General features: G+C 50.1%; 1 protein-coding gene across 1 annotated transcript; it reads left to right on the top strand.

Annotated features, from left to right (window-relative positions):
- The first annotated feature begins 7546 nt into the window (after nucleotides 1-7546).
- Nucleotides 7547-25794, top strand: ETS2 (ETS proto-oncogene 2, transcription factor). The gene is made up of 10 exons (XM_080808908.1): nucleotides 7547-7796; nucleotides 11833-11904; nucleotides 14363-14474; nucleotides 15796-15915; nucleotides 16235-16435; nucleotides 18126-18209; nucleotides 19258-19479; nucleotides 20294-20557; nucleotides 22566-22684; nucleotides 23529-25794. Exons 2-10 carry the CDS (start codon nucleotides 11833-11835, stop codon nucleotides 23742-23744), a joined length of 1410 nt encoding a protein of 469 aa, XP_080665034.1. The 5' UTR covers nucleotides 7547-7796; the 3' UTR covers nucleotides 23745-25794.
- Nucleotides 25795-26827: the final 1033 nt, after the last annotated feature.

Genomic DNA, 26827 nt, shown 5'->3' with positions numbered 1-26827 from the left:
TTATTATAGTTTTTTTTTCCATTTCAGCAAAATATTATAAAGGACATTACATAATGTATTCACATCTTTTCATGGGTAAAATTTTTCTCACATGCATCCATACTTACTAGCCAACATTCTACGTGTTCGTTGGAAAGGTGATGAAAATTCGCCCTCGGAATTCGTTAATGTCATTTACCCAACAAATATTTATTGAGTCCTGTGTGTCAGGAATTGTTCCACACATTACAGAAAAGTAGTAAACAAAACAGATAGAGTCCATGCCCTAATGGAGAAGAATTTGTGCTGGAGAGATCATGAGTCAGGTAAAAAAGTGAGCTGTAAAGAATAGTAAATAATACTACGGGCTTAAGAAAAAAACCAGCCATGTGGGTCTGATGGGATTGGTTGAAATTTCCGACGGGTAGCCAGGGAAGGTCTCAGCAAAGGTGCCTAATGGAGATGGGAGGCAGGAGGGAGAAGCAGCCATGTGGCGTCTGGGGAAGAGATCTTCCAGGAGAGGAAGGAGGCTGCCTGGTGTTTGGGGAAGGCCAGAGGCTGGCGCCTGGAGGGGGTCCGGGATGGAGGAGAGAAGGTAGATGATAGAGACGGTGGAAAGTCAGGTCATGGGGCATTGGGGGACCTGGTGGGCACTTGAGCTTTTCCTCGGAGTCACGTGGGGCCACTGGAGGGTTTTCACTGAGGAAAGACAGGTAGGACTGATGTTTTAACAGCATTCCTCTGGAGGCTGTGATGAGAACAGACACGCTGTCTAGAAGTCTTCAGAAATAAGTATAAGAATTTGAATTCAGAAGTTATACTGAAAGTCATTTAAAATGGTCAAAGGATGTCAATTATATCTTAATAAAACTGGAATGAATGAATGGTAGGTAGAGGATAGATAGACAGATAGATAAAATGGTTGCTCTTTTCCCTAAACTAGAGCAAGTGATTCTTGCAGAGAAATAGCCTACTCATTTTTCTATACAAATGCCAAAGTGCAGGGTGAAAATTAAAAAAACAAGAAGGCACAACTTGCCAAGTTGAGTCAAACAAACTTCTAGCTCCCGAGCTCAAGCTAGCAGCACTCAAGGCTTAAAAGGAGACCAGTTTCCTCGGTCTCCCTCCAACAAGGGAAGCTCAGCTGCTTCTGGGGGTGGCCAATCAGCAGAGGGCAAGAGCCACTGGGGAGCTGAAGCCCTGGGGGACCTTCAGGTGGGCAATCGGGTTCAGCCCAGCCCCGTCCTGCCTGGCATGAGTTCGCCTCTTCATGCTCTGCTTTGGCTGGCCCAGGAAGAGAACATCAGCGATGAGCCCACTCTGGGCACTAAAGATGCCGTGAGCTTCATCTTGCAGGCCAGTGGTTTCGCGGGTACCTACAAATGGAAACAGGACATGGGATAGAGAAGTGTGCATTGCCACGAAAAGAAATGAACACTGACACACGCTTTGACATGGGTGCTCCTTGTGAACATGAGGCCAAGTGACAGAAGCCCATCACAACAAGCCCTTCCCGTGAAATGTACCCAAGAAGCAAGTCTCGGGACAGGAAGCAGATCGGCGGTAATTTATTTTTCTTAAAGATTTTATTTATTTGAGAGAGCGAGAGTGAGAGAGAGCATGAGAGGGGAGAAGGTCAGGGGGAGAAGTAGACTCCCCATGGAGCTGGGAGAATGACACAGGACTCGATTCTGGGACTCTGGGATCGTAGACCTGAGCAGAAGGCAGTCGCCCAACGAACTGAGCCACCCAGGTGCCCAGATTGGTGGTAATTTAGGACTTAAGGACAATGGGGGGACAGCAAATGGAAACAGGGTTTCTGGGGCACCTGGGTGGCTCAGTCAGTGAAGTGGCTGCCTTCAGCTCAGGTCATGATCCCAGGGTCCTGGAATCATGCCCCAAGTTGGGCTCCCTGCTCACTGGGGAGCCTGCTTCTCCCTCCACCTCTCCCAATTGCTCATGCTCTTTCCCTCTCTCAAATAAATAAATAAATAAATAAATAAATAAATAAAATCTTTAAAAAAGATTTTTAAGTGCATTTGAACCCCAACTGTCACAGCAGAAAGGATGCTGCAAGACGACCAAGATAACACAGTCTCTGCCTGTGACATGGCTGTTGGTTCTGTGTGAGAGCAGAAATGATGCAGTTGGTCCCCACCTGGGACCAACTGCATCATTTGCAGGGCCCAGTGCAAAAGGCAGGTGGACTTCTTGTTTAAGACAGTTACTAAGAATTACAAGATGCCAAGTGGAAGCCTGGTCCTACCACCTGTCCCTTTCTCCAGCCATGAAGTTGGGGGCGGGGGCGGGGGGGGCGGTGTAGTGAAAGGTTCTTACAACATGAACCTGCAGGTCAGCTCTGCTCTGTTTTGGTGAAGGGGTATTTCTTTGCCAGAATAAGAAGTTCCTGCGATGTTTGTGAGACTCTTCCAAAAGACAGGTGCCGATGATTCCCCGGACACCTAAGAGTGGGGGGTTGGCATTCCTCCTCACCTTCAACCTGAACCGGAGTGCAGGTTCAAGTGCCTCGGTGAAGTTTGGAATCTAGAGGTGAAGAAAGCATCCGCCTGGAGGAAAGTACATGAGGAGGTGTGATTTCCATAACAGCTACAAGCAAGAGGTACTAATAGCTCAGTGGGTCTGAAATAGACACAGAGACCAAAATTCCCAAGTGCAAAGAGGTGGGGGAACATCTTGCCGCCATCGGAAAGCCATTCCTCAAAAGAATGGACATCCCATAAATACCCCCAACGTCTCCGTGATTTATTCACAGGCCTGCTGAAGCATATTACAGTATTTAGCTTTAAAAACGCTAATCCGGGTTTCAGTTTGTCACCAGAGTGGCGTGTCCATTAACCTTACTTAATCATTTGCCAGGCGGACGGGCACAATGATGACTAACGCTTGGCTTGTGTGAAGACCAGTGGTTCAGTGTTCCAGTCTGCAAGGTAAATAGTCAGGCCAATGCTCTGAGTATTACCCAGCTGAGTGCATAGTGTGGGAATCATTTTGTGATTCAGAAAAAACACACACACAGCTACAAAATCATGTATCTGTGCGGGTCTGACTCACACTTCAGACGCATTTATTTAGGGATTATCAGTTTCACAGAATACAAAGGGTCCCTCTTGCTATTTTTGTTGTCCAGACTTGCCTAAAGCATGTCATTGTGCAGTTTAATATCACGGTGGATTCTGATGGTGGTTTGTACGCACCAAGAGTACTGCCGTATAAGGGAGGCAGTAGTGGAGGTGGACCTGGAAGTAGCCCCAGTCCCAGCCCTGCCAAGAAACAGCCCCATGATCATGGGCAAGAAATTGATCCTCCTTGGGCCTCAGTTTCCTTGTAAAAACAGGAGCTGGTCTCACTTATCAGATCTCTGAAGTTCTTTCCAATTGTAAAATTCGTTGTTTCATTCCACCATCGAAGACAAGGGAGTGACAGTGAAGGGAACCGTGGGCTCCTATTGATGGCACCGGTCTTGATCTTTTTCATGAACCAAAGTCCTGCTCAGGATGTAGAGCAAGGCAGCCATCGGAGACGCTGGAAGGATGAAGGGACCAAGCTCTCCAGGGTCAGAGGGACTACTGGTTTTTATCAGCACACTTGGACTTAACTGTGTGCTTGACATCCTTCTAAGTGCATTAGAGACGCTAACTCATTTCATCCTCAGGCAGCCCTGGAAGAAATCTCAGCACCACTAGTAATCAAACTTGACAGAGAAGGAAACTGAGGCCCAGAGAGGTTAAGTAACTTTCCCAGGGCCACACTGGATGCCTAGTGAAAGACTGAGCTGGGATATGACCCAGGGAGTCTGACCCTAAAAACTACCCCTCAGAGGTCAAGATCATAAGCTCTACCATGTTTTTAATGCCTTCGTACCCATAGGGAACCCAGTGGACAAATGAGGCTGCCAACAGCAGAAGAAGCTATAATGGGCCATCAAGAAAAACTACCGATCTCTAGGGTAGTCCCAGGCTCGGTATTCCAAAAAGTCTTCACGAAGAAGATAGATACTGCTTGCTCTTACAGTTTGGGACCACCCCATCAGGAGGCTGGGAGGCTGCCAGATGATCCCACGTTGCCCGGGATTCCTGGTACTTTTGCCAGCCTGCAAAAGGGCAAGAGTGGAGAGCGGCTTGGATGGTATGAATGTGGTGTGCCCACCCGGAGGTGGGGGTACATGGGTGTTACAGGGCTCAACGTCATCCCTTCCTTGACCCCGGCATGCATCAGTGGGCTAGCTGCTGCTGCCAGACGCCACCCACCCAGTGACTGCAGGGTAAGTGGTCAGTAGAGGAAAGGCGGGTGCCAGAATGTGCCGGAATTCAGTACTTTCTAAGTGCATTTCCCCTCCCCCACCCACCCCACCTCCAGGATTTCCAGTCTTCCGTTTGTGTGTGATTTTTCACATTATTGTGGACTCAGTTTTACTTCTTCAAGGGCGGGGACTCAGCCTCATTGGTCTTTGTCTGCTCAGCAGCTGACACTATGTTTGCCTAATGAATAAATGATACACCACAGACCAAATGACGTCTGTTTAGCTTACCAGTGGAAACCACCATGTACTGAACATCGACTACCAATTTGGAGTTCAAGGTAAATACAGACATGTTTCTAAGGAAGCATTTTTGGTTTGGGGGGTTTGTTGTTGTTTTGTTTTTTTTTTTTTTGGTTTTTTGTTTTTTATTTTTACAAAATGACTTGGTAAGCTAATCATTTTTAATAATTACATGTGGATTCTAAAGCACTCTTATCTTCATTTTAGTCTCTAGACATCTAGTATTTAACCACATATGTTCTTCTGTAATATACTTTTTCTCCTCCGTGAGCTTCCCTCTTTCTGAAGGGAAAAGAGTGAAGACTGCTTTTAAGCTCAGTTTGACATAGTACATCTGATCATTTCACCCCGCATGCCTTCTGACTTTTCATTTCCTTCTAACACGTTCGACTTTTGATCTGTGAGCACAAGGGCCATACTTTTATTAGGGTTTAATTTACTGTAAAGCTCGGTGTTCCCTGTGAATCAAGCCATAATAGGTGAATAATCACAGGCTTCAGCCGGCCAGGTTTTAGTTCTACTGAGTAACTAGGAAACCGCCTAATAACAGGAAGGTTAAAAAATGTTGGGAACCCTGATATCACCCTAGAGCTAGGATAAGCCATTTTATTACGTGTGCATGACTGTCCAAGCGTAGAGGGGGATCGGCCACAGCATAGAAGCAAGGGCACAGAGGGAAATCAAGGAGCGACAGGGGCTTGGGTTGGAGTCAAGATTTGGTGTTGGCGTGTGACCCCACTTCCTCTCCCCAGCCTCCCACATCTCCTTCAGCTCCATCATTCGTGCCTGTGGCCAGATTATTTTCCATTGGGCTTGACACATTACATCGGAGAAGGTAGGGCTGATTTCTTTTTTCATGTATATGCTATTTTTTTTCCCAAGGGTTTTTCATAAAATGAAAAGGGAAGAGCTTAGGAAAAGAAAATTAATGGCTGTATCTTTTTGAGATTCTCTCTACCACGTACTCACGGCTCTGATAAATTCTTTACACATTCGGTTCTACAGGGAATGTTCATTACAGCCTAATGACATAGGTTTCATAATCCTCTTTTCTTCTGTAGAGGAGAGAATTGGCCCCAGACTCCACAAGTCAGAGCAGAAGGAAAAATCATACTCAGGAATGGATTGTCTCCCACACTCCTCTTTTGATGTCTTTCTGGTCAGATATGTTGGAACGCCGCCCAGTCTGAGCAGAGCTCCCCTCCAAGCCCCCAGCCCACACCAGCCCCTCCAGGAGGGAAGATGGCTTCCCCCAAAATCAGTGGGCATCAAATGACTCAGGGAGCCTCTGAGCTTGCACAGAACACCCAAGGTCATGGCAGCTGGTGCTACGGCAAAGGAAGAGGCAGTCCCACTTGGGGTCTCTGAGCTTAACAGTATGGCTGTAGGCATCAAGCTCCTCAGACACTATCAAGGGCTGAATGAGTTGCCTGGGGAAAAAGTCCCTCTATTAGCTGTAGCAGCGGCCCAGATGAGTCAGTATTTTCTGCTACAGTGAAAAAAAAAGTAGCATACTCTTCACGTCTCCATGGTAACTTACTATGGATCTGCATTCCATTTATGAAACCCCTTCTTGACCTATCTATGATTTCTGATCCAGGACTGAATATAAACTGAGAAGCCATCAGAATCAAATCAGTCTCCTAGAAATAGCAGTACTCCACTGCACCTGGGTTGTTTGGGCTGTGTAGACCCTGCCTCTGACCCATGCCTAGTAACACCTGAAGACCCTCAGGTGCCTGGAAACATTACACTGCACTAGTATCTCAATTATCCGGGTAACTCCGGATTTAGGGTTGCCATGGAAACCAGCAGCCTTGGTAACAGAGAAGGGAGGTGGCTCCTCTCCCTTCCCAGCACGGCAGTCCCTGAGATGCGCCAACTTTCAGTCCCTTAGCCTTCCCCAAGCCGGATTGTTTTATTTTTTTACCACTTTGAGGAATCTAAATTTTTCTCCAAAATATTGAGAAGCTGAGTAGGAAATGCACTTATTCCTACGCATGGACTCAATGGTAGCGATGGAAACCAGCAGTAGGGGTGATGGTTTTGACCGTGATTGGGACTCAGATAAACTTGAGTTTCAACCGCGAATTCCCCATTCTACGTTTTACGACCCGGCAAGTTATTTACCCTCAGGTTCAGTTTCCCTTACACTTTAAGTGGGAACAGTCACGGTTTGGAGAATGATAAGCATCCGTTCGCCGGGAGCCGCCCCGCCAGCGCGGGTTACCATCCAGGCGCCGCTCAACTCTAGGGGGCGCCCCTCCCACGATGCCGGAGGCGTAGGGCTTCCCGGAGCGGGGCAGGCTCAGCGACCCAGCCGAGGGCCCCAGCTCGGACCTTTATCATCTCAGACGCGTTTCGTGATAGAACGATGAGAAATCGTAAGGCCAAAGGGAGATTCAGAGATGGGGCCGGTGTGAGCCCCGCGGCCACTCGGGGCCACCACCCCTCAGGACTAGGGCGCGGGAGACCGAGTCCTCCCAGGAGAGACTCTCCGCCTGGCCTCCCCGGGCTCCCACCCGCTGGGGACGCCGGGCCTGCGGTCCCCCGCGCGCCGCGGTCCCAGAACAGCGGGCGAGGGACGGAGCCAGGTGACCGCGGGCGCGGAGCAGGGTCCCGGCCGGAAGGAGTCGGCTCCGCCCCCGCTCCCCTCCCTCTTCTCCTCACCCCTCCTCTCTGCCCTCCCTCTCCGCCCCTCCTCCTCCTCCGCTCCCCTCCCTCCTCTCCCTCCTCCCGCTCCTCTGCTCGCTCCCTCCCCCTTCCTCCGTCCTCCCCGCCTTCTCGGCTCTCTCCCTCCCCTCCACTCCTCACCTCTCGCCGCCCCTCCTCCGCCCCTCACTTCTCCTCCGCCCTCCTCCCCTTTTCCTCCTCCTCTCCCCTCCTCCACCCCTCCTCTCTCTCCTCCTCCCATCTTCTCCCTCCTCTCTTTCCCCTCCCCCTTTCGCCTCCTCCCCTCCCCTCTGTCGTCTTTTCTCCCTCCTCCCTCCTCCCTCCTCCCCCTGCTCTGAAGAGCGCGCCGCGAAGGGACTGGCCGGTTACTTCCTCCGGTGGCGGCGCAGAGCGCGGCGCGGCCCATCCCCGAGCTCCTGGAGCCGCCTGCCTGCGCCCGGCCAGCGTCCCGGCTCCCGGCCCCCGCCCAGGTGCCCGCACCCGCGGCCCGGACCCCCGCCCGCCGCCCTCGTCCTCGTCCGCGTCCGCCGCGCACCGCGGAGCCGGGCCCGGAGCCGCCGCCGGCCCTGCCCGAAGCGGCGCGGTAAGAGCGGGGCCCCGGGCGGGCGGCCGGGCGGGCCGGGGTCCTCTCCCGCGGACCCAGACCCCGGGCGGGGGACGTGGGTAACCCAGGGGTCCGGATCACGAAGCGCAGCCGGGGTCGCGGCGGGGCGGCGACTCTTCCCCGGCTTCGGGCCCGCTCCGGGTGCCGGGGCGGCTCGGGGGCGGCTCGGGGAGGGGGGCCCGGGCCGGACGCCGGGGGGCCCAGCGGTGACGCGCCGAGCGGGCTGCGAACTTGGGCCGCGGCCGCGGCTAGCCGAGCGGCCGGGCAGGCGCGCCCGCCTGTTTCCCTTGCTTTTGTTTTTAAAAGGAAATGCGGGTGTGGTGGGGGGCTTCTTCCAGAGGGCGCCCCGCGGGCTGATTTCGCTGCGGGGTTGGCGCGCCCGGCTCTGCCGGTGGCTTACCCGAGCGCTCCGGGCCCGGTGGGATCGCGGGCGCCCGGCGCCTAAAACACCTGGAGGCTGCAGCTCCCCGCGAACGTGCCGCGTCCCGGGTCACCTGCTCGGCCACTCCGGGGCCCGGCCAGGGGCGGCGGAGGAGGGAGGCTCCAGGAGGGGAGACCCCCACGGGCGCCCCGGGACTTCTGGATCGGGGCCCTCGGCGCCGCGAGGCGAGCGTGGGAGCCCGTGGGAAACGCGGGTGTGGGTGCGCGCGGCTGCCTTTATTTTCGCGTTCTTAAAGGATTTCGAATTCATACTTAGAAATGTGGGGGTTTGGGTTTTGTTTTGGATTTTGTTTCTCTCTCTCTCTCTCTCTCTCTTTTTTAAGCACAGGAGACTTAAAATATTGGCCTGTATTCAGTTTCAGGGTAGCTTAAACTGGTAGTCACTGGTAGTGACGAGCTACTTATTTAGAAAGCAAAGAAGTGAGCCCTTTGGAGATAGAGGTAATTTATTTTAATTCACCAGTAAGAGGTGAATTATCGTCTTGGACAATGGAAGCGCCCCTGCGCTATCTGCCTGTCCACAGCTCCACCAATCAGGGAGATAAATCTCCAAGTTAAGGTTTATTAAAATTCTGAGTAATATCACGGTACAGTAAATGTTAGCACTGTGGGCCCTGCAGGGAAATATTCACTCATTTCTGGCGTTAGTCATTCCTCTCTCCAAACCGATAACTTTTGAATGAAAGAGCAAACCAACCTTGCAAAGTGGCAAACGGGTTTGTTCTTGGTTTTGTTTTTCTGATTTACCTGATACTAACCTGCGCCCTGATCTCTCTGGTGAGGGATCAGTCCTTCCAGAAAGGATACTTTTGTTAGGCTAATCCTCTTTGTTTTAAAATTTCACTCTTCTCAGCTCACACATTTCTGCCTGGTTTTCTTTTTTTTGTTCAAAAGCAGCAATCAGTAGGGCAACACCACCTTGCCCTAAATTTGAAACTGATTTGGGCAGAGGAACTTGCCCTCTTAACAAGCTTTGTGGAGTGAAATAAGTGAACTTCGATTTCCTTCGTTATGTGTCTGCCCGAAACCAGTGGAGGGACACTTTGATTCCCCATGGTTTTTACAAAACAGATTAAAAGCTGGACAACAAAAGAATTGTATTCTGTAGCTAGTAATTAGAGCTCTTTATGAGGGAGTGGTAGACTGCTTTTTCTCCTGGTATTTGTACCCAAAAATCAGGCGGACTTTACCCATTGCCTTCCCTATCAATTCTCTGTCCACCTCTGCGAGGCTGAGAAAATGGACGCTAAAGTCAGCAAGTTGTCTGCAAACCAGACTTAGAAAAAGAGCTGGCCTAGTGGGCTCAGGAGGGATCGCTGGTGACAGTTAAGGTGTCTTTTCATGTGGGTCTTCTGTCTGAGGTTTGTTTATTTAATCAACAGGTAATAGGATTTAGTTCCTGGAGCTCAGACTTAAGGACCACGTCCCATGGGAAATAGTGGTGAGCCGGACCAGGATCTAATAGTATTTGCATGTGCTCTCCACTCCTTAGTGACGTGCCTCGCCATCCCAGCTACCTTCTCATGGAGGAGCTCCACTGGGACTGGTCTGCCCTGTGCCCCCTTAGTCAGCCCTGCAGCCGCTGTGTGATCCTGGGCAAGTCATCAGAGGTCTCTGGGTCTCCCTTGCCCTGTAAGATTTGACAACATCCATCTCTCAGAAATGCCAGGAAGATTCAGTGAAGGGGGAATGTGTGGTCGCCCAGCATGGGCTTAGCTGTTGTCAGTAGGGTCCTGTCCAGTCAGGGGTCATTAGTAGTGCATATTGATTCCTGAGTGCGCGTGGATGACATGACCCACCTAAGTAGAGATTCTGAGCCAACGTGGCCACTTTGGATCCAGAACAGATTCCTTCCTCTGCTCCCCTCTTGCCCCATAGGACGATTAATTTAGTACTTACTGATTCATTATTTATTAGTTTAGTCCAGCCTTCACAGGTCACCATGATAATTGCTCGTACTCTGAGGGTTTTACCAGTGCCTCTTGCCTGCTCTGCGGCCTAGACTCTCCTCCCATGTTGCCTTTCTAGCCGCGGGTGTCTGCTTGTATGTATGTGTGTGTGTGTATAGTAGTTGGGAGGTCTGGTTGAGCCATAATGTTGATCATAAAGAGAAGACAAAGTACAAACTCAAGGTAGTCACAGGGAAATGTCCTACTTGCCACCTCCAGTAAGCCCTATCAATTGCACAATATCTTAATTACTCAGAGTTCCTGGTTGTAACAGGTGGCAGCGCCCAGGGGAGATTGTGGGGGAAGACAATTAGGGGGACCCTGTAAAGCTGCCTATAGACCTTTGGTTCCAAAGCCGGAAAGCCAGGATGGGGGGGGCAGTGAGGCATGCCCTATGGGGTAAGGTTACTGTCATTCATGCTGGCCCAGCTTCTTCAAAAAGGAGTTTTAGTTTCAGTCGCTCCATATTTTTATATACCACTCTGGTGGCATTATCTTGGTACCTTTCTTACTTATTAATGTAGAACTGAACCTGCCCGTCCTGTGTTAGGGCTCCAAGTTCAGTTTCTGGTCTCCAGCGGTGCCCAGTTGCAAGCCACATAAAAACTAGAAGCTTCCTAACAGCCACATTCAATGTTAGGAAAGTAAGTGGAGTTAATTTCAGTGTATCTCAATTAACCGGATACATCCGGAATATTACATACACGTGTAGTAAATATAAAGTCATGACTGAGATACTTTACTTTTTTCTACCAAGGCTTTGAAATCTTGTGTATTTTACATGCGGAGCTCATCTCGGCCCATCCTAGCCCTGTGCCAAGTGCTTGGTGGCTGCAAGTGGCTGGTGGCTGCCGTGTGGGTCAACGCGGGTCTGTCTTGTAGAAGCAAGTAAAGACTGCTCCATCCAGGACCAGCATTACTTGCCCTTGAGCAGCTGAGCAACACACAGAGCAGACCTATTTGGAGTTGGTGTAGTCCCCACGGGAGGGTCTGGGACAGCACAGGGGGTTTGGCCTGGAGCAGTGGCTCTGGGAACCTGCTTTGTCCTTCGGGGAGTTCTTCCTCAGCAGGGAGGGGCTGGGCCCTAGGAAGCTCCTTCCAGCGTGCTGACCTGGATCTGGGTTCTCCAGGGCTTCCTGGGTTGAGCTGACTGCTTTCCCCTCCCCCTGCCCCCAGCAGATGGGAGTGGCCTATGCCTGCCTGGCACCCCTCTCTCCTCGAGGGTGTCCTGTACCCTGAGCCGACCGTGGACATGGCAGTGAAAAGCAGAGCACCCTGCTCCCATCATGGGAAGACGCGAGGTCCTCCTGGCCTAGCTCCCCCAGCCAGGTTCCCTTGGGAGGCCCTGGACAGCCAGCCAGAAAGTGACTTTATCTGTGTGCTTCATCTCTAAGTGGAATTCTGGAGAGAATCAGCGTTATTATTTAATTACTCAAATAGCCTACCCTTTGTGAAAAGGGCTTTTTGCGTAAGAACTGGCATTCGGGTTTGAATGACCTGTCTTGCTGTAGACCTTGACAGACTCCCCCAGAATTAGGGTTGATGAAGCCAATAAAGACTCATTAGAAATGTGCGTGATTTGTTGCCCCCATAACTCTGCTTTATGTCTTTTCCTTTTCTTCAAGATGAATGACTTTGGAATCAAGAACATGGACCAGGTAGCCCCTGTGTCTAACAGTTACAGAGGGACTCTCAAGGTAAGTGAGCAAGTCTTCATTTACAACCTCTCAGAAAGCATTGGAGAACTGAATCTCTAGGAGAAAAAAAGACATATGCTGGGTTCTAGAAGACTAGCTCTTGCCCTGGCCTTTTAATTTATGGGCTGTGTGACTCCGGATTGTTTGCTTAAGCTCTCTGGGCCTCAGTTTCCTAGTCTATAAAATGGGTCTCCTGATGCTTGTTCTACTTGTCTTCCAAGATATGAAACCATTTAATTTGCAGATGGGGAGGCTTTTGTGGTTTATTTCTGAGATTCCTGGCAGGTGAAAAATCCTATGATTCTCGGTAGGACAGAGCTCTCGGAGAGGCTGTCTCCACTGCTGTTCAGTTCCCCAGTGAGTTTTCCCGGGGCGATGGGCTGGCTGTAGAAGAACTGGAAAGGAAAGAGCTGAGCGGTGGATGACAGCCCCGCCGGGGGGCTTCTTCCCTTCAGAAGGGCCGCTGCCCGTGGGGCTGCAGGTACCCTGTCCTCCCTGCCACAGAGAACACTGTTGCCTGTTGGCGTAAACCAAAACACAGATGAACAATGAAGGAGCTTTTCCCAGTGCATAATAACTAAATTTCACGTAGCTGCTATCTCAGTTCCTTTGGGGAACATTCTCCAGTAGCACAAACTGATCATTTCCCCTTTGCCTTCTCCAAACATGACAGCGAGATTGGATTGTTTTCTTAGCATAGTGTAGTAAACACGTTTCAGGGCTGTGATTTTTAGACTGGCTTCCTCCAAGCCTGCGGAGTGATGTATCTCTGTCTTGTTGGATTTTCCGTTGTGAATCCTTAGCAGGTTATTTGTCTGGGAGAGCCCAAAGAGCCAAAAATGGGTACAGAGGCTATAGGGTGAAGGTCATGTATGGTTGAAGGTCATGAAACTTCAACCCAGCCGGTTCTCTGGTTTGATTTGGTCAGATGTTTTCAGCGTGGCAGAAACCATACAAGAAATTGCACTATGAAGTTTGTAACCATATCCCTGGGAATAAATATTCTTCTATAAGTTAAAAAGGCTTCTATGATGCCCATGTGATTTCTGGGTTTGGAGAAGAAAGTTATTGCTGAAATTGATGTGTTGAAATACTCAGTGCAAATTTGTATTGTCTTTTGGCTTCCTGATTTTTAAAAAAAGAACTTCCAGGAAGGAAAGGAGAGGCATTTCTTGGCCCCCCGGGAAATGCTAGTGGGAATTTTAAAAATTGATGGGCTATTTCACCAAAATTAGCCCTGAAGTAGTTCATATGTCTAGGTACAGATTTTGAACGTGATTGGTTCTCCCCTTTGGGTTTTGGCAGTTGGACATTGTTGTCCTGGACTTTGGGGGGCTGGCCTCCAACATCATTGGGACATCATTGCCTTGAGTGTTTTCAGCAGAGTCCCAACTTCTGCCTGCCTTCTTACGTAATGCATCATGCATTGTTCTGCATTTCTAAGAAGAAAGCACACAAACCAATTTTATTTTTAAATGTGTTGCACATTTTTTTAATTGATGACTCAACAGATGGGTCATTGTGTTACACATAACATGGGCTTTCCAGTTTATGTTGGAAAAATATAACCATCTTTTACGTTGTTCCTCAGCAAGTCAGGCAGTGATGAATCAAGACTCTTATCTGTTACTTATCAACCGGTCTTACACTAAAAGCTATCTCTTTCATAAATGTTAGACGAATTATCAGAGATCAACACACAGTATCTTTTTCTGTGTCTCTGTCCTCTTCCTCCCGCTAAGCTATAGAGAGTTTAACTTGAAACCTCTTTTCCTTTGGAAATCTTTCCCCTTAGTTGATGATGTGGGGCAAGGGTCTTTTCAAAATATCTACATTTTTAAAAATTAAACCCTTGCAAGGAATGTTTTCATATGTATTACTATCTTCTGAACCATTGGAATCAATGAGGGGGGAAAGATCTAGTTTCAGTTAAGGCGTTTCACAGTTAAACATAAAAATAAATGCTTCCACAAATAGTTTAGCTTACTGTTTGTTTTCCAAGTTTCATTCAGTCATCTGCCTTCGCTTTAACTGCAGTAACTGAGCTAAAACTGTCCTGTGGAGCGTGTGACTCAGTTTCCCCCTGATGGGACAGAGGGGCCAGGTGTTTGGACCAGCTGGTCTCTAAGTCCCACCTAGCACTGTTCTTCTAAAATCCCATTATTTTTAGGTTTGTTTACTTAGTTTACTCACTGAAATTAGTTAGGCCATTAAAAGGAAATTCGCAGTCATTTTGACTCCGTGAGGTCGATGCAATGATCCAGAGTTAAACAGAATCCTTTCCATCACTTTGACAAGAAGTCTGGTTGGACCATTGACTGGTCATTTCCTTTTACGGCTTTATAATTGCCAGTCTCATCAGGGTGTATCGGGAAGATGGCCCGTGGACCACTTTTCAAACAGGTAATTAAGTGAGTTTAAATATTAATTTCGGGCTCCTTTTCCATCTGTCTTGCAGCGCCAGCCAGCTTTCGACACCTTTGATGGGTCCCTGTTTGCCGTTTTCCCCTCTCTCAGTGAAGAGCAAACACTCCAAGAGGTGCCAACAGGCTTGGATTCCATTTCTCATGGTAATTTGTTACTCAGACTTGACCAATCATGCATGATTTCCCATAGTTGAGTTACTAAAAACATGACCACTGGTAAGCGACAAAGGTTGGTGTCTTCAGTCTCGGGTTTGAAAAGTCAGATGGTGACTGTGGACCTGGGAAAAGACAGTTTTCCTCCTTCATGCGCATGAGGGTCCTGATGTCGTCCACCTCCAGACACACTCCAGACTGCAGGGGGGCCCTGAGATTTCCAGGGATGGGATGTTCTCATCCCTCTCGCAGACCCAGGCCCCTTGTCCCAGGGGCACCTGCAAAGCGGACCATGAAAGTGCCCTCCAGCTTCTCCTTCTGGGGTCTCACCCTCAGGTTTGATCATCCCCCGCCCTGGAGTCTTGGGGCAGCAAAATTATACTTGCCGGTCTGCATTTACTTCTGTAGTTCTTAATGTTGTTGTTTATTATTTTCTAAAGGGATGGCAGTCAGATAATGCCTATGCAATTACTGTGATAGGGTTATTAGCTGGAAACATTCCAGACATTACTTTGTCCTGTGAAGTAGGTGCTAGAAAATAGAACCTAGAAAATTAATTAAAAAACATAGGCTTGCATAAGCCTGCTGTCCCGAGCCAGTCATTGATCATTCTTGAAACTGTTGAGGGAATCCAGAGGAGATTTTCATTAAAAATTGCAGGTGCGCTGACTTTACAGGTGCTAAGAAGTCCCTTTGCCTGCTGCTTACTTTAATGGAAGCAGTGTTACACTGCACATTTGCCTCTCTTGAAACTTTTGACCAAAACCATTACTTTCCTTCAGTGTCCAAAAATTATAAAAGAGATTTAGATAGAAATTTCAGTGAAGGATAATTGGTTTTGTAATGATGTTTTGCAAAATAATTTGCAAAATAAAGCTTAAGTTCTATTTCAGTTCTTTTTTATTAGTGTTGTTATGAGATGTATAATACTTTCTCAACTTCTGCTGCCCCATCCCCCAATTTTTGTTAATATTTATACTCTTTTAGAGTGTGCCATCAACAGGGCTTCTGGGTGGCTCAGTGGTTAGGCGTCTGCCTTCAGCTCAGGTCATGATCTCAGGGTCCTGGGATGGAGCCCCGCATCATGCTCTCTGCTCAGTAGGGAACCTGCTTCCCCCTCTCTCTGCCTACTTGCGACCTCTCTCTCTGTCATATAAATAAATAAAATCTTAAAAAAAAAAAAAAAAAGGAATGCCATCAAGGTTTGCAATTGGAATTGTTCCTTCCCGAAAACTAAGATTTCTCCCCTAAATTCTCCCTCCAGTCTTGCCTGCTTAAAAAGTCCTAATGTCCCCCTGGGTTTTCTTTCTAGACTCTTCCAACTGTGAATTGCCTCTGTTAACTCCGTGCAGCAAGGCTGTTATGAGTCAAGCCTTAAAAGCTACCTTCAGTGGCTTCAAGAAGGAGCAGCGCCGCCTGGGCATCCCAAAGAGTAAGTGCTCTCCAGGCGTTTCCCCGAGTCCGTGTTGTAGGAGAACAACAAATCTGACCACGGTTGCCTGAGATGACTTTTTCTTCCATCTCTGCTTGGGGCATCTTGCAGGGTGGCAAGGATGTGGTTAACCTGAGCTGGTTTTTAGTTGGACCCTGATGACTGAACACTTAATCCAGCACTGTTGTCAGGGTCTTAGAATTCCCCGGGGTGTCTTGCTTCTTCGGGCAGTCTCTGGAACGCATCTGGACTTTGTGAGTAGATCAGGAGTAACTCCGTTTTCTCCCTGTGTTTCCTTCTTTGCTTCCCTCCCCGGCAGATCCCTGGCTGTGGACCGAGCAGCAAGTGTGCCAGTGGCTTCTCTGGGCCACCAATGAGTTCAGCCTGGTCAACGTCAATTTCCAGAGGTTTGGCATGAATGGCCAGGTGTTGTGCAACCTGGGCAAGGAGCGCTTTCTGGAGCTGGCTCCCGATTTCGTGGGCGACATTCTCTGGGAGCATCTGGAGCAGATGATCAAAGGTACCCACCGAGGAACCGGGCGCCTCCCTGTTGGGGAGAGCCGTGGCAGGGAAGGGAGATGGGGGATCCGTGCTCCGCGGCTGTACGGTCGGGGTTTCAGATTGTGTGGAGCAGATCACCTGAGAATGCCACCGAGTGAGTCAAATGTGTGGCAGCGATTATAGGGTTTTTAATCTGTGTGTGTCCAGCATCAAGGATAGCCACCAGGCAATAACTTTAGTCACTACCTTGTTGACGGTGATCCGATGGCTTGCGTCAGGGGCGTACATGTTGCCTCAGATATGGGAGGTCAGCAGGTCCTGTGTTTCACCTTATGGAACCCAAAGAAGAAAGTCAGCCTCAGTGAGAGGGAGCCTTTATTCAAACAAACTCTGTGAATTTGACCGTGAATTTTCCTAAGGCCAAATGGAATCCGGCAGCAAGAATTTCTTCTGGTTTTATGTATTTAAACACAGGCAGACATAATTGATGCATATTTATATACACATTACACAGACTTGCCATTGAACAAAAGAACTCTCATCATATAGAAAGTTTTGGTTTAGACCTTAAAAGAGTGTTGACAGCAGTGTTAAAAATACATCCAGTTAAAAAGCAGAGGAAAAAAAGCTATAGTGAGGGATTAGGTTAAAAATATGAGAAAACGGGGCATCTGGGTGGCTCAGTGGGTTAAAACCTCTGCCTTCGGCTCAGGTCATGATCCCAGTGTCCTGGGTTCGAGCCCCGTATCAGGCTCTCCGCTCAGCAGGGAGCCTGCTTCCTCCTCTCTCTCTGCCTGCCTCTCTGCCTACTTGTGATCTCTGTCTGTCAAATAAATAAATAAAATCTTTAAAAAAAAATATGAGAAAACTAGTTCTTTGGTCGAGTTCAGAGCAATAGTCCTCATTCACTTGGTTTCAAACACTGAGTTTCAACACTGTTTACAGACTCAGAATCTTTAAAAGACCTTAGGATTCAGCCACCCTCTCTTGGCTGTGGCTTCTGGGGGCCAAGGACACTTATGTTTGGAGACCCCCAAATTCTCCCTGAATTTGAACAAGTCTGATTGGACAAGTTTCTGGTAAAGCTGTTCACTGGGAGGTTGGGCCTGTTTTGCCGTCACTCGGGCTGTAAGTCTGAGGGTCTGGATTTGTGGGTATGTGTGGGTCAGTGTGTTTGTAGGAAGTAAGCACACACCAAGAATGCTAACATTTTCCTTTTCAAGGTCCCGGTGCACCGTGGCACCTTCAGGGTCCCACAGCGCTGCTGGCCTCTCTGTGCCGAGTTCATCTCACCCTGGAGAAACGTGGAGTGTGAAGCCACGAACCCTAACCTCAAGCGGGCAGGAGCTGGGTCCGCTTTACTAACCCACTGTATTCCCAGCCCCTGGGACACGTGGCACTTCATAAATATTTAACTGTCTGTTGTTGGCACAGATGAATTAAATTCACAGTGTAGATATGTAAAATTATGCAGCAGAACATTTCACTTGCCCAGTGATAGCATTCATTCTGGAGAACTTCCTCCAGATATTAGAAAATGCGTTGCCATCTCTAGTTTTTGAAAAAGACCAAGTGACACCGAATCCCGTCAGCTTAAATATGAAATGTAAATGCATTTAATTATCCTAAAATAACCATATAGCGGTAGTTTAGAAATAAACATTCTTTCTTGCATAGTTTTAACCTCGATTTGCAATTTTTTTTTCCAGAAAACCAAGAAAAGGCAGAAGATCAGTATGAAGAAAATTCACACCTCAACTCAGTCCCTCATTGGATTAATAGCAATTCACTAGGTCAGTCCAATCAGTTCTGCCCTGAAGAGCTTGGTGTTAACTTTTTCTATTAAATTGGGACTCCCACTCCCCCCCAAAATAAATAAATAAAATACTAAATTTGCGGAAGGTCCAAAGGCCAGTCTCAGCCTGTGCTGTCCCATCGGGTGACCGCAGGTGGACGTTGAGCCACTGAACACTTGAAACGTAGCTGGTCCACATGGAGACGTGTGGTAAGAATATAAGCTTAATGGAACAAAGGACGAAAAATGCCTCCTTAATCAATTTTAAGATACTGATTACATGTTAAAATGATAATTGGTAATACAGGGACAGGTAGAATATTAAAATCAATTTCACCTGTTTCTTTTTAGTTTGCTCCTGTGGCTTCTAGAAGATGGGACATTGCCTACATGGCTGTGTTATACATTGGCCAGTGCCGTCCGAGGCAGTTCAGAGAGCCCGGTGTGGAAGGAATGAGCTGATGAGCTGCGGGCCGAGCTAGCGTAATAGTAGGGGTCCTGGCCCAGGAGGCATGTAGGAAGCAAGTCTGAGTTTGCTCTCATCTTTGGAGTTTAAAGAATTGTCCTGGAATTCGGGTCTTTCCTTCTGGTCAGTGACACTGATGAGTGTAGGTTACAGGGCAGGAGGGGGGACTCTAGCCAGCAGAGGGAGGGGATGTTCCTTACAAGTCACATACTGGCTGGCAAATTGCTCAGTCTCTCTGAGTGTTATTGCCCTCGGAAGCTGAAAGAGCCAGTGACCTGCGCCGCCCCAAGAGTCGCATGAAAGCGTTTGATAACCTAGAGCCGTAGAAGTGCTCACGTCGAGGTGTTGCATCGTGGTCCAAAGGCAGCAGGCGTTTGGGCAAAGGGCTTGTCGGCGGAGAGCAGGAACGGCTTGAGAAGAGGCACTGGCGGGAAAGCCACCTGCCGAAGCCCGTGCGGTTTCAGAGAGGGTTAGAGCGTGCAGAACTGGGTCCTTTTGATTTGGTTCAAGGGCACGGAGGGTCTCTGATGACCCTGTCGCTCCTGCCTCATAGCTCTGCCATCCGATTGTTCTATCCCAGGCTTTGGCACGGAGCAGGCGGCGTATGGCGTGCAGACCCAGAACTACCCCAAAGGTGGCCTCCTGGACGTGTGTCCATCCTCCTCAGCGCCCAGCGTGCTCGCTTCCGAGCAGGAGTTTCAGATGCTCCCTAAGTCTCGACTCAGCACTGTCAGCGTCAACTACTGCCCCGTCGGTCAGGACTTCCCAAGCGGCAACTTGAACCTGCTCGCCGGCGGTTCCGGTAAGTCAGGCTCCCACGAGCTCTGTCAGCCAGGGGGATGCGTTGCTGCCAGGGGCCTCAGCAGAACACAGACAGGAACTCCTTAAGCAGCACAGCCTGTGTTGAGCCGTTGGAGGAGGTCAGAAGCTCCTCTGCATCCTGAGCAGCTGTCCCATGCTGTCCCGCGCTGTCCCCGCAGGGGACGGATTTGCTCTCATGCGTGGACTCCTGCTGTGTTTTAGGCTCTGGGCTGGGCGCTGCAGGGACTGTGTGAATGAGACAGGGCCCCTGCTCTCGCAGCGGGATCCCCCCAGCTGCGGTGGGATATTTTGGGAGAAGGTGGAGGAACGTGACATTCCCACAGTCCATAGCTTCCCTACACCAGGAGGAAACCACTGTCTTGACTCTTGTCCTCATAGATCCGTTTTTCCTGTCCTTGAGTTTCATAGAAACGGAATCCTTGCGTTACGTTTTCTTTCGTGTTGGTCTTTTGCTCCTCGTTGTGTCTGAGACCCAGCCATGCTGTTGGATGGGGCAGACGGTTGCTCTTTTCATCGCTGTATAATAACCCATCCCGTGAGGACGTGCTTGCCCCCCTACCCGTGTGCTGTGGGTGGAGGATGTCACTGTATAGGGCATTTGTCGTAAGGAGTGAGTGCCGGGCGAGGAGTCCGGGACTCTGCACCAGCAGGCTCTAGGCGCAGTGGGGTTGCTGCAGCCCCCCGACCAGCCTGGGGGACCCGTGCGCCCACCCCCCGGCCCCCGATCACTCACCAGCACCGGACGGTTCGCTGACTTGGAGGAGTCAGCGTTTGTGCCCGGCTGTCTTTGCCAGGGAAGCCCCGGGACCACGACTCCCCCGAGAACGGCACGGACAGCTTCGAGAGCTCTGACTCGCTGCTGCAGTCCTGGAACAGCCAGTCGTCGCTGCTTGACGTGCAGCGAGTGCCGTCCTTCGAGAGCTTCGAGGATGACTGCAGCCAGTCCCTGTGCCTCAGTAAGCCGACCATGTCCTTCAAGGACTACATCCAGGAGAGGAGCGACCCGGTGGAGCAGGGCAAACCGGTTATACCCGCGGCAGTGCTGGCCGGCTTCACAGGTGAGTGCGTCACGCCGGCCTTCCCTGTGCCCTCCCCGAGGCCCTGCCCCAACGCCGTGTTCCTCCAGGCTGTTTCTGGTCCGAGCACATTGTAGCTACGGCCCACACTTGGTGCGTGGCTGTCGTCCTGAGTCAGGCAGGCTGTACCCCTGAATTCTAAAAAGGCCGAGCTCGCACGAACCGTCGTGCACAGTGGCACGGATGGGAGCCCACAGGCCGCCCTCGACCCTGGGATGTGCTTGGCCAGCCTGGAGAGGAGCAGGCACAGGGGGGCACGGGCCCGTGGAGGCCCGTGGAGGCCTCAGCTCTGACTCACCCACTCCACGAACCCCAAAGAATGTAAACTGGCCCAGGGAGGGACAGCAGAGCCAGCCTCGAACATCACGGGGACTGTTTACCTTTGCTTGCTTCTAAAATCCGTCTTATTTTTAAGATTTGGGCGAGAGCTATTTTAGGCAAAGGACAAATATTAAAGCTGTTTTTAGAACCAAATATTTCCAGTACTTTAGCAAAAACACCAAGATTTTTTTTTTCATTGCTTCATGGGTCTTTAAATGTGTTTTTTTCCTATTTTGACCATATGGAGCCACTGGATTAAAAAATGCCTACTTAAAATATTCAGTACAGAAGCAGCCACTTTTTCCTTTTTTGTCATCCCGAACACCCACAGGAATGGGGTTGGTAAGAAAATAAACAGCCATGGTGTGACTATCTTCCTTTTTTTTTTTTTTAAGGTTTTAAATTTATTTATTTATTTATTTATTGAGAACGAGGAGCGCGGAAGCCCACGCAAGCACGAGGTTGGGAGGGACAGGGGGAGGGAGAATCCAGAGCAGACTCCGCACTGAGCACGGATCACAACACGGCTCGACCTCACGACCCTGAGCTCATGACCTGAGCCAAAATCTAGACTCAGACAGCTCAACCGACTGAGCCACCCAGGCGCCCCTTGGTGTTTTTCATTTGAATATTGGTTACCATTTGTTGAGTGTCAGCTCTGTGCAGTTAACCAGGCACATATAGTTGCTTGTCCTTGGAGCAGCCCAGCGGGGGTGGGCGTTACCCTGTTGGACCGATGGGACAGTTGGCTCAGACGCAGACAGCTCTCCACGGTCACATGGGTAACCCGGTTGTGCCTGGTTCCAGAACTCCCGTCCTTGGTGCTTTACAGCCTCAGTGCTGGTGGCCCTTGGGTCTTGAGGAACGACTCTTCCGTGGGTGTGTGATCTCGGGCGGGGCACCCTGCCTCTGAGCTGTTCCTCATCTTTAAAACAGTTCCTCACAAGACGGCGGTTCTAAATATCAATCTAGAAAAGGCATATGAAAACCAAAGTGTACCTCACCAGAGCCAGTGAGGCCGTGGAGGCAACCCCAGGTGCCCGAGTGGCGTTGAGTCAACCGAGTCTCGGATCAGGCAGTTTACCCGCCGTCGTTTGGCAGGAAAGCCGCAGCCTGGGATTCCACGAGACGTGCCTCCTTCCGTGGTGAAATGCTCTTTCAGCCACCCCCACCGCGGTCCCGTTGGGTGGTTCTAGAAAGGAACCCTGAAACTTATTACATAAGAAACAATTAAACAGGGTGTGGAATTTTTTATTTTTTTAAGATTTCATTTTTAAATCATCTCCACACCCAGCGTGGGGCTCCAGCTCGTAGCCAGTCCCCTGCTCTACCCACTGAGCCAGCCAGGCACCCCCAGAATGAGGAATTTTAAGACCAAGAGTTGGTGACCCTGAATTTTCTTCCAGAAAGACCCGACTCAGCAACCAAGGGCACGAAGTGCCCACTTTTTCAGGAGGGGGAGGGAGGAAGGGAGACCCCAGAATGCGTGTCTAGCCTGATGCCATTAAAGCGGTCCGTCCCGTCACCACGCTTGGGAGATGTGCCTTCACGTTGGCTCCCTGCCCAGAGCAGGGGCTCCCTTTCTCCCGTCAGCCTGTTCCATTAGAAAGGCCCAAAGCCTTGCCATACTTCAAATCTATAAAAACGTACAACTCGCCCCTCCCCCCAGGAAGCGGACCTATTCAGCTGTGGCAGTTTCTCCTGGAATTGCTCTCGGACAAATCCTGCCAGCCATTCATCAGCTGGACCGGGGACGGCTGGGAGTTCAAGCTCGCGGACCCTGACGAGGTACAGCCAGCGCTTGGGAAGTCAGTCTCTGGGCTTTGAACCCTGATTTCATCACTCTGGGCTCACAGATTCAGTTCTCGGGGCACAAGGAAGGGCTCCCCGCTGCAGATGAGTTCTAGCATTCTCTGGGGGTGTGTGTGGGCACAGGGCAGGCTTCTGCGAGTTGCTCTCTCATCTGATAAAAAGGCCCAGGTGCTAAGTGGGGTTGTCTCCTGACCATCTGAAAATGCCTTAGGAATGTGCCTTTTCCCACCGGTGGGGAATGAGCCTCCCGGCAGCCCGGGCTGGTCCTCCGGCCGCTGCCGTTCTGCCACGCTCAGCTCAGGCACTCGGAAACCCTGGAGGGGAAGGCCAAGGGCAGATGCCACACTCTCCCCTCCAGGACAGCGTTAAAGAAGCCCGTGGTCTCGGGCGGCCTTAGAGTGCAAGCTGTCGCCGCTGGCCCACTCCGATCCTGTGGGGAAGCAGAAGCCTTAGAGAATGCAGAATGTCACACGGCTCAGAGCCCCACCCAGCAGCTGTTGACTGTGGGGTTCGGAGGGGGGAGACACTACTTCCCGCCCGGTTGCCCCCGGCATGAAGCCTTGCTGCACAAGAGGGGACAAGAGGGGACAGTGCTGTGGGCGGGGAACCCTCACTTTCCCACCTGCCCTGCTTCCGTCCTCAGAGAGGCAGTGAGGGACTCCGTGCCGCTGCAGGTGCTGGGACAGACCACACCCTTGGGCCCCTTCTGTAGTGCTCAGGTTCTCTGGGGGCAGCAGACATGAGACTCCTCGCCGGGGGCAGGTCATTCATTTTCCTGGATTGCAGATGGGAAGTCTTCTCCCCCCTGTGCCCGCTGCAGGTGGCCCGCCGGTGGGGAAAGAGGAAAAACAAGCCCAAGATGAACTACGAGAAGCTGAGCCGGGGGCTGCGCTATTACTACGACAAGAACATCATCCACAAGACGTCGGGGAAGCGCTACGTGTACCGCTTCGTGTGCGACCTGCAGAACTTGCTGGGCTTCGCCCCCGAGGAGCTGCACGCCATCCTGGGTGTCCAGCCGGACACGGAGGACTGAGGCCCGCGGGGGGCTGCGAGTGCGGCCATCCGACCCACCGCTCCAGTGACCCTGAGAGGCGGGATTGGACGCGTCCAGGAGAGTCCCCAAGAAGCAGTGGCCTTATTTCACTGGAAACCACGGCTTTTCACCCAAAGCAGCGTGGTTTCTCACTTGTAAAGCCCACTGACGGGAACGCGCTATGTATGATGCTATGAGCTCAGAGTGGCCGAGAAAGCCGTGCTGGGAAGCCGTCCTGGCTCCGAGCAGGCCGTGTGACAGGGACGTGCAGGCCGTGGGATAGTCTCCAAGGAGCGAGCGTGTCTCAGGCACACGCATTTTGGCTTTTTTTTTTTTTTTTTTTTTAATGTTCTTTTGCCTTTGGCTGCCAGGAATCACAAAGGCAGAAGCGGTCTCTTCGGTTCAGCGAGGCGGAGGGTGTGGGGAGACAGCCGTGCCATTTCAGAAGTTAGTTTGTATATATGACTGTAATCTTAATAATTGTCAAAATCCTCTCAGAGTCCTATTTAACGAGAACTGTATATTGTAATTTAAAATACTTCTGTACGTGTATTGGAAAGATCGCAGACACCCGGCGTTCTCTGCGGTCCCGAGGAGCACACACCACGTTCCGTGAGCCCGGGGTCTGCGCAGGCGGACGAGGGAGTTGTAAAGTGTGTATTATTTACATTTAACATGCCTACAGGTAGACATCGAAGAGGGTCACTCCCTGTTTCTGTTTTGTTTTGCCTGGATGATTATCTGGCAAGACTTTGTACATTTGGGAATTTTTATAAAACACTTAATGTTATTATCCGGAGGCCCATCCCGCCTCTGCCTTCTCCTTAATTGTAATGTAAAAGCTATAAAGCGGTATTTTTCTTGACAAATGGCATCTGTTTTCCATTTTTGTGCATGCCTTTAAATCCGTTTATACACAAGACTGATTTTATTTTTTAGTTCAGCTGTGTTTCCCCAACAACTAACCTCCCCGACCAGCCGTTTCCTTCCCTTGGCCCACCTCCGCACCCCAAATTATTCTGTATGATTAAAATAAGAATGCTATTTTTGGAAATATGTGGCTCCTTTTCAGAGAGCAGGAGGAATTTATGTAGCAGCTCCTTTGACTGCAGAAGTAACTCACTGGAAAAAATGTAATTTGTAAGAAAGCTTTATTTTTATCTGCACTCCATGGGAAGTTAAACATGTCATGCAGAGCGGGAGCCCGGGGCAGGTGGGGGACGGGAAGGGGAACCCTCAGGAAGCCTCTTGGTCGTGAACAAAACACGACGTTTCCCTCAAGCTGTCGAGGCCCGGGCTATCTGGACACCGTGCCGCCCTTTGCCGCTCAGCGCCCAAGCTCTGTGTCCCTGTTTCCGTGGATGCAGAATGTCCAGAGGTGAAGAGAGGACAAGCGAGACGGGAAAGAGAATCCATGGGAAGGTTCGATGTGAAAAAACATTTTGCTCGCCGTGGAGACTGTCGTGGTGGTTTTAAAGGACCCCTGGGGTGGGCCTGCATCCGGGGTGCTTGGGACAGATCAAGCCAACGCGGTTTCAGAGCCGCACAGGCTTCCCTCGCAGTGCAGGGCCGCGCAGGGAGCGCTGGGAGCTGTGGCTGACGTCCCCAGGGAAGAGTCCGTCCCTGTGATGAGGCTGTGGGACTGGGTGGTGGGGCCGGCTGGGCGGAGCAGCGCCGGAGCTGGAGGACTCAGGCCCAGCACCTACAGGAGACCATGTCCAGTGTCCAAGCACAGGACGTTTTTCTCAAGCAGGACATGTTTATCACTGAGACATCTGTTTATAACATCCCCAGACATGTGACTGGGACCATCTGGCTGCCAAAGGGAATCTTAGCCTTCGGCTCGTTTTATGTGGGGTTGAACCAAACGAAATTGCCAATATTTGACTTTTTTTTATCTACAAAGTTGGCAGTTTCATGTGATTCAGCCTAATAGTTACAGAAACTAAAGCCCATGGTAACCCTTTGGTGTGGTAATGCACAGACCTAAGGATAAAGATTTTGTAATCTGGCCTTTCCTTTCTCAAATAATAAAGTATTTTGTTTATATAAACGCCTCCTTGTAAGGGTTCTTTTGTCCCACCCCAGCAGGGAGGGAGGAGGGGAGGCGGAGTGAGGATAGTGAACCCTGACCCATAGTCTCCCCGGCAGTTTCCAGTCTATTGAGACTCCCATCTCCATTTAACTGGTTTTACACATGGGGTCACCCAGCAAATGGGGACCAAGCTGCAACCCAGCTGTGAGCTCTTCCTGAAGGAACCCTCCCCAAAAAGTGTTCCCTTAAATCAAAAAAGGCTTTTAAGAAGGGATTAGAATAGAAAGATGCAGTTGTCTTGTTTTTGCCAAGGAATTGGCAAAGGTAACAGAAGAAATTGTAGGATGCTTCTGTGAAGAACCCATTAGGGTTTGAGGCTCAGGGACTTTCGCCACGATGCCTGACGATCTGATTTACTAGAGGTGAGGGTGATGGTCCTGGGACGTGGGTTCTCAAACACATTTCAAAGTTAGTGATGATGCCAGCAAACAGGTAGGCTACATCAGAGGTGTGCAGGAGCCCCTCCCCGTGTGCTGGTGAGAACGGGTTCCTTCCCAAGTTTGCAACAGTGACGTATTGGTATCTTCAATGTGATCGTGATGAGAGTATTTCCATCATAAAATTAGCAGATACTACAAATCAGGGCTCCTCTCAAGCCCCCTCAGGGAGCTGGTTTTTAAAACAGTTACCAGAACACCACTGGTCACCAGTATTCACTGTATTAGAAATTAGAAAACCTTTTACAATACAATTCCTTTTTAAAATAACATTAATGCTTTTGTGGAAAATAACTTTTTCCCAAAAAGTGAGTGTGGCATTGTTTTGCATGTTTTCAGATTTCCTTGATGTCTGGTTTAAAAGAAGGGAGCTGGGTTCTTGTATTTTCTTCCACATTTTGTCTTGTGATATATTTTGAAGGAAATCGGGCCTCACACAGCTATGGAATCCAACAGAGGAGCATTCAGGAGACATATACTGCACTAAACCTGGCAAATGCGTTTCTTCAAAGTTCATTGCAGTTAGAATATGAAACCATGTCAATAAACTT

This window comes from Martes martes, assembly GCF_963455335.1.
Source record: "Martes martes genome assembly, chromosome: 1".
NCBI lineage: Eukaryota > Metazoa > Chordata > Mammalia > Carnivora > Mustelidae > Martes > Martes martes.
This window is presented reverse-complemented; position numbering and strand designations above follow the sequence as displayed.

Bases quoted from the DNA above. Each gene is read 5' to 3' on its own strand.
- ETS2 (XM_080808908.1), top strand. From the start codon at position 11,833: ATGAATGACTTTGGAATCAAGAACATGGACCAGGTAGCCCCTGTGTCT. The intron at 15,916-16,234 runs GTAAGTGCTCTC...CCTCCCCGGCAG, and splicing joins CCGCCTGGGCATCCCAAAGA to ATCCCTGGCTGTGGACCGAG. The intron at 20,558-22,565 runs GTGAGTGCGTCA...CCCTCCCCCCAG, and splicing joins AGTGCTGGCCGGCTTCACAG to GAAGCGGACCTATTCAGCTG.